Source organism: Nanorana parkeri, unplaced genomic scaffold (genome assembly GCF_000935625.1).
Source record: "Nanorana parkeri isolate BGI_ZX_2015 unplaced genomic scaffold, ASM93562v1 scaffold55, whole genome shotgun sequence".
NCBI classification, from domain to species: Eukaryota; Metazoa; Chordata; class Amphibia; order Anura; family Dicroglossidae; genus Nanorana; species Nanorana parkeri.
The window spans coordinates 99880-107460 of record NW_017306323.1 but is presented as its reverse complement, the minus strand read 5'-3'; the positions used below and the strand labels follow the sequence as shown (position 1 = coordinate 107460).

General features: G+C 40.1%; 1 protein-coding gene across 1 annotated transcript in view; it reads left to right on the top strand.

Annotated features, from left to right (window-relative positions):
• AP4E1 (adaptor related protein complex 4 epsilon 1 subunit) overlaps positions 1 to 7581 on the top strand; it is a 63872-nt gene that overhangs the window by 13608 nt on the left and 42683 nt on the right. The window contains exons 3-5 of the mRNA XM_018576052.1: positions 1382 to 1505; positions 3835 to 3908; positions 5901 to 6022. Of these exons, the coding sequence (XP_018431554.1) occupies positions 1382 to 1505; positions 3835 to 3908; positions 5901 to 6022 (320 nt within the window). The remainder of the gene's footprint in view (positions 1 to 1381; positions 1506 to 3834; positions 3909 to 5900; positions 6023 to 7581) is intronic.

The window sequence follows — 7581 nt, the reverse complement described above, 5'->3', positions numbered from 1 at the left end:
TATATATATATAGATAGATATCACTTGCACATACTCTTCCTCTGTGCTCGGCGGTGGCCTCAGGATTCCAATACTTTGCATTGCCTGTGTGACACTTCTGTCTACTACTACTACTATCATTCTCAGAGTACGTTGTCTTTGCTCTCCTGGTCAGTTCCAATCCCTGTGTCCATCATTAGCACCTATTCTTTCTCCATCACTCACTGCCTTTTCTCTTCTTCACCTGAGTTTACGAAATCTATCTCTGTAGCACCCCTGTTCTATCTATGTCCACTATTGTTGCTTTCCTGTTTCAGCTCATCCACTAAAGGCTGTCACAGGCACAGATCCATGAATAACATGTCCTAGGACACCTGATTTTTATTTTGGAGATGCTGTACATCTCCTCTGTCACACTTGTGACTGTGGACAATGAAAGCGTGTGGTGACGCGAATCTCTTTCAATTGATATTTTCTTATTTTTAAGTTGAAGAGAAATGAATAAGACAGTGAAAATGTTCTCTAGTTTTCTGTAGTTTTTCAAGATCTGAAGCTGGCTTAATGGAAAAGTTGACTTGTCTGAGCATGTTTCATGTTACACCCATATTAAGAGTGTAACATGAATTGGTCAGATTGCAGCCCCCCCATTTACCTGAATCGTGGGGTTCTTCTCTTTTGCAGGCTGGTGTTGTTCCTTGAATTTGGTGCAGCTGTGCATTGCAGAAGAGGGACATGTAGTTCTCAATGGAATGTTCTCATTGGTGAAGTCAGCGCATTTGTAGTCCATTTATTCTTCCTTCCTTCCTTCTATGTTACTGAAGTCTGTACCTTGGTACGGACATTGCTGGGAGGGAGAAACTGCAGGAGCCAGAGCAAATGGACCCGTGATTGATCATGGCTTCAGTGCTTTACTAGGTCCAATGCTAAAGTTAATGAATGTGCATTTTTTTCTTTTATAAAGAAGTATGCATTTATTATTTTTTTTTCTAAAAGGTGGATTTTGCCTTTAATCAAATATATTGGGCTTGTAGAAGAACATTGCGCTCACTACAACAATGAATCCTAGTCATGAGCAGGTACACTTTCATTTTTTCATAGTCTTAGCCCTAAACAAATGCCTATGTGACTAATTCCATTGGAAAGTTAGCTACAGTGTTTCTGGACAATGATAAACATGAGTCATGTAATGGAATATGAAAGAGCACGCCAAATGAACAGCTAGTACAGGGATTTCTTTTTAATTTTTATTGTTAGATGTCAAAGATCTTGTTAAGAAGCAGAGAAATCTGAGTTTCTACCCTTGGCAGAGGTCCTCTCCTGCAGTGAGTCATCCCATTAATGATCTTTGTACATTTTCTGTAACTACACCGGTTCTAATCACTGGCCTCTGTTTCCGTTATAGAGACAGATGAAGGAGTGCATGGTCAGGCTCATTTACTGTGAAATGCTCGGCTATGAAGCTTCCTTTGGCTATATACATGCAATTAAGTTAGCACAACAGGGAAATCTACTTGAAAAACGAGTTGGTATGTATGTCCTTTATGTAACCTAATGGAAGAAAAAAAAAAAGTATACAGTTTGTCTTGCCTGTCAATGCCAGTTAATTGCCCGTTCTAATGATTTAATCTGTCCTTTAATTCATAGTTGAGGTCTACCTATGATGCCAATTACAGGCCTCTCTCATCTTTTTAAGTGGGAGAACTTGCACAATTGGGGGCTGACTAAATACTTTTTTGCCCCACTGTACATGTACCTATTTTCACGACATGCACCCCGCAGTGTTTTCAACCGTGATCGTGTGGGATCGCCGGGCGTTATTGCTGCAGGAAAAGGCGCAATCTGCCTGGCACGACTGTGGTGCCATTAGAAAATAATGGCACTGACAGCACGATCGGCGGTGGTGTGCGAGTCCGTGACCACCCAGCAATCCGCTCGGTTTCGTGCATGATGACCGGGCAGTCACAGATCGCACACCACCGCCGATTTTCTAATGGCACCCAGTCGTGCCAGGCAGGTTGCAGTGTTTTCCGAGCGGTAGCACACAATCGCAGTTTATTCACATGCAGATGGGCAGTGGGACTGGTTTTCATTTTTTATTTACTTTGTAAAAATTAGTTTTATTATTTTTACATTTTTATTTAGTTACATTTTTAACTATTATTTAGTACTTTTTAAAAAAAACTATTTATTTTTTTTAGAACTATTCTTTTTTTAAACTATTCTTTTTTTTAAAACTTTCGCCGCTCGTTTAAAAAAAGTCAAACCAGCCCTGCTACTTGTCCGTAGCAGGGCTAAAACAGTGAAAAAACTACTTGCCCGGCGCCCCGAACTACATGTCCCGGGCGTCGGGCGATACGAATTCCACACCCCTGCTCCTTATTACTGCCTGTTAAGTGTGCAGAGATAAGCTGACATGCACTCAGCAGGTGGAAAGGGGATATATGGAGTCTGATCATTCTCAAGGCATTGTTAGCAGTGTTGCTATTGTGCTCTTAAAGATGTATATCACTTTTTCAAACATTATTAGTTAGTACATGTAATATTTTCCCTTTTATAGAGTATATAAGCATTGGGGGTCATCCATCTCAGTGCTACTTTGAAACAAAGGCACCGGGTTCTTGTTGTATTCTATAATAAAGTCTTTGTTTTTGACATAGCCGGTATAGAACCTTCAAGTGTATGTAAATCGTAACAATGAACTTCTTTTCTTGTTACCTTTTGTTCTGTTAAATATGCCATTGAAAGTGTTATATTAATGTATTATATTAAAAAGTGCAATACCTGTTGATTTTATGTAATTTTTGTAATTGGTAACTTCCTATGCTCTCTGTCTGAGTACAAGGAGGGGTTATGGAGATGATGGTGGGCAGGAGGGGGAGAGGGATGTTTTCTTTTTAGTCTGTCAGAAATAAAGTAGGCAGGGCTAACACCACATGCTTAAGAATCCAGAGCTGTGCTTCCATGTCAAAGAAGAAGTTAGGCACTTATGGCACATACTGTATTTCTGGAATATTGAGTTATCTTTCTGTAGTTGAAGCATGTTTAAAGGGAAAAAAATCATGAACATGTGCATGTTTTCCACATATGTACTAAATTATTATTTATTTTATTATTATTGTTGTTATTTCAAAAATGCTTTGTTTCAGGTACCTTGGTTAGCCAGGCCATCGAGTTCAACCTACAGAGAGACGAAAAAGAAAACCCTAAACAGAACACTATGCCTACAATTACCCAATAACAAAATTATCCTATAACCCATTCACAAAACTCCTAGTGTTATTTTCACTGAATGCATGAGGTTCTGTAAAAATAGAAGGGGAGGTTGGATGACATGGTTTCCCCTCCTTCAAAAAACAAGAATTTTTTTTCTCGACTTCAGCTTTAAAGCCCATTTCCCTCCTTTTGCAGAGGTATTTAAAAAAAAAAAAACTTATTACAGAAATGTACATCGAGTGTTCATATCCAGTTGCTGTATATGAACACAGAAACATATGTTTTTGTATTTTTTTAGCTTTCCTCTTCATAGTCTCATGGAAATGGCCGCCTATGTGCTGCGCAAGCAATGTGTGTATATCTTTCTGTGAGCTCTCCACCCCCTCTGGACAGTGTATTGTGTGTAAAGGCAGAGCTGGTGTTTAGTGATGGTGTTACAATGAGTCAAGAAAATGTGCACACATACACATCATCACTGCACCTCTACATTACCACACAATAAATGCTAATCACTTACAAATGTGGAAATGGACTTTTAGGTAAGGTGAACTCTATGTTGTGTATATGGCATTTGATCTATTTCGATTTTCTGACAATAGAATCCCTGTGTAGTTCTAATTTTTTATTTATTTTTTCTTTCAGGATATCTGGCAGTATCACTGTTCCTTCACGAGAACCACGAGTTGCTGCTCTTGCTAGTAAATACAGTACTAAAGGTAACATTGAGCATAGAGATTTGACATATTTTAGGTGTAGACTGCACAGAAATCATTCACAGAGTTTTGTACAATGTTTGCTGTGATGACTTCCATTTGCTGTGTGGATTCAGTGTAAAACTCTGGACCCCTCCAAACGAGCTTACCAGATGCATCTTCATAGAAAAACCCTTCTGCTGGGTGCTGATAAATGTGGACAGGAGTTTCCTTGTAATCACAGTTTGTATTTCATATCAAACCCAGTTTGTAATGCACACAGATCACAGCCCACGAAGGTCACTGGGCACAAGTCAAAGTCTTGCATTTGTGTGCCAGTTAGAGGCAACATCCACTGATGCTTGCTTCATATTTTGAACAACATAGCTGTGAGGTGCTGGCTTCAATTGATCACAAAATCAGTCAGAATGTGATAAAGCACTGCGGCTCCACTGAGGCCATTCTCAACAAAAACGGGGCATCCCCCATGCAAGGGGAGCCAGAATTAAATATTCTGAAAGGCACTGGAGGCCCACTACCTTTCGGGCACCCTTTTTAGCGATTAAAACTTGCTGCATTCAGTGTTCTTGAGTCATTGATTCTTTGATTCTTCCTGTACCCCATTCCAGCAAATGAATCCCTGGTGACTTGTGCCAGCTTTGAGTCCATATTACCACCAATTACGTCCAAACCCTAAAGAAGGGGGAGGTCTTTGATACCACCCTGATGTCCCCCCGCATTTACTTTTCTGTGAACCAATTCTATTATTGGACGTTTTTAGACTCTTGGACTGTCTTGTGTGACGCTGTCATTGGTCTATACTTGTGGAGCTCAGTTCATATGTATGCCAGTCTGTTTTTACCATGAAGAGAAATGCACACATTGAACACAGGCATTTAGACTCTGTTGTTCCTGTAACAGATGACTTTGGCCTGTGAAAATTTGCTAGGACATTATTAAAAAATTCAGATTTTTATTTTTGAAAGATTCACTTCATGTGGAAAATGTGAAGAAGAAACCAGTAAACCACTTGAGTCTACTAAAGGGTTAGATTTCATATTTTTTTATATTGTCCAGGTCACAATCTTTCCTAATTTTATGCTATGCTGAATGTCTTGCAGTTAAACCAATGGTTCTCTTGATGATCTGAGAGTCATTTGAACTTGTTCTGTAGTCTGTGTCTTAAATATATACCAAACTGTTGTTTCAAATGCTTAGATTCATTAAAGCAGAACTCCAGGGAAAATTATTATTAACCCTTGCCGTGGGGCTACCCCCTGAACTGCAAGAGTTAACTGCTCATTTTGGTCTAGGGAGAAAAATAACAAAAAAGTTATACCTGATCCTCAAAGCTGGCAAGCTGTGACTGTTTCCCTTCAGCTTGTCTCTTCCTCCGCTGCATTGATGGAATGTCCCTCGGCGTCCTCACGTCCTATACAGTGTGTATTGGGCGTGATGATTTACGGGACCTTAGACTGCTGCAGCGGAGGGGGAACAAGGCTCCAGTGATCAGTCTAAGAGCAAGCTGGCTCTGAGAATCCGGTGAGTAACTTTATTTTTCTCCCTAGACCAAAGGGAGTGGGGGTAGCCCCATTGCAAGGGTTTATAATTTCCCCAGAGTTCTTTTTTAAATATATTACATCATGGTGTGTATATATATATATACCTTTCTGATGGACTGCTGCTCAAAGAACTGCACATCATCAATGTTCGCTGGTAATCAACTTCCTATAAAATCCCGTGACAACCAAAATACACCGTCACTAAAACAATAGGAGAGTTTGGTAACTTTTCTCTTTTTTTACTTTTTTTTTTTTTTTTTTAACCTGAGCTTCTTCCCACTACCCACAACCTTCTCAGTTAGAAAGAAAGCTGTGGTAGATGCTAATTTGCATATCCCTGGCAGTGATTTAAGAATAGTTATGAAATGGTTGCTAAATAGAACTTGAAGAACAATGTCCATGATAGCCTAAGTGACTTTTCCTCTGTGATAATACCCTCCTCATGTACTCTTAGGACTTGCAGAGCACCAATCTGGTGGAGGTGTGTATGGCTTTGACTGTGGTGAGTCAGATATTTCCCCGGGAGATGATTCCAGCTGCCCTGCCACTCATAGAAGACAAGCTGCAACATTCCAAGTAAGCCAAACATGACTTGTGGACCATTGGTGTATACTTGTCAAGTGTTCAGAAACTTCATACGTTTGTGTTGCATTTAAAAGCTGTTTTGGATGTGAAGAATCTACCTGTGCACTTTTGTCATTCAAAAACTGCATTGGACTTCATATCTCTAAGGGGAGGAGCCTATGTAGTGGAAGGCCAATGAGGAGCGAGTTGCAATAGTCAAGACGAGAGATAACAAGTGAGTGGATGAGTAGCTTCTGGTTTCATTGGTGAGGAAGGGGCGTATTTTGGAAATGTTACGAAGGTGAAGGCAGCAGGATTTGGAAAGTAATTGGATGTGGGTCACTGTGAGCGGCCGGCGTCTCTCCTCCCACACCGCTCAGCCTCCTATCGCAGTCCGGCAGAGCAGTGTGTGGGCGGAGACAGGCCGCGCTGTCACAGGAGGTTGAGCTCTCCTCCCAACACCGCTCGCTCATCCTCCTGTGACAGCTGTCAGGAAGGAGAGCCAATGTAAACACTCAGCGATCAGTGATCGCTGAGTGTTTGGAGATAATTGAGTACATAGTATGTTTACTATATCCTCAATTATGAATGAATGGGTCTACATCACCTCCTGTTCATTCATAGTTGTAGTTATAGTAAACATACTCTGTCCTCAAGTTATGAATGAACAGGAACACTCAGTATAGAGAATTCCTGTTCATTTATAACAGGGGATACAGAAAAAGAGTTTGAGGACTTTGTGTCCTCAATCTCTTTTTCTATTTTAAAAGGGAAATATCAGGGGTCTGTTTAGACCCCCCAATATTTCCCCGAAGCCCCTAAAAGTAAAGTAAAAAATATTTAATAAAATGAAAAAATAAAAATATAAAAACAATTTAAAAGTTTATAAAAATGAAAATATAAAACAAATTTGAAAAAATTAAAATAAAAAACATTTTCGGTTTCGGTCTGAATTGTTTTGATTTTTGTTTCGGTTTTGAAATATTTCCATTTCGGTGCACCTCCTAGTTAATACGCACTAACTTCTCACATGGCAGAGTCAACCCGACTGTCTGACATCTAGAGCCAGCCGAGCCCGCCCCCTCCCCTGTCTGTCCCTCCAATGAGCACTGGAGGAGCAGAGAGGGGAGGGAAGAATCCCTGTAGGGAGCTCTGACTGACCGTCACTATATCTGTAGGGGGAGGAAACTGAAAACTGAGTAATCAGCAGTTAAATGATCGCTCAGCTCTCAGTACAGCTGGCATATACCAACCCTGGCTCTAAGCTGCGAGGACAATCTATTTTACTGTCCCCACACTTCTGCTTTAATACGCTTCTAGTGCTAGTTATGATTACCTTGTTGGTGGCAAGATGTCAGGTTTAATCCCGGATTCTGAAAGTAGTTATAAATGAATAAAGAGAATTGTAATGTGCAGAATTGTAATGTGAAATAGAAGTGGGAATTGTCAAGTAATATTCACTTTTAAAGTGACATTAAACCCTCAGATTTTTTAACATAAACCAATACTGTAATGTGTGCCTTACTGTAATCCATGGTTGTTTCCCTTCTCTTTGCTGCTCTTCCTTTTTA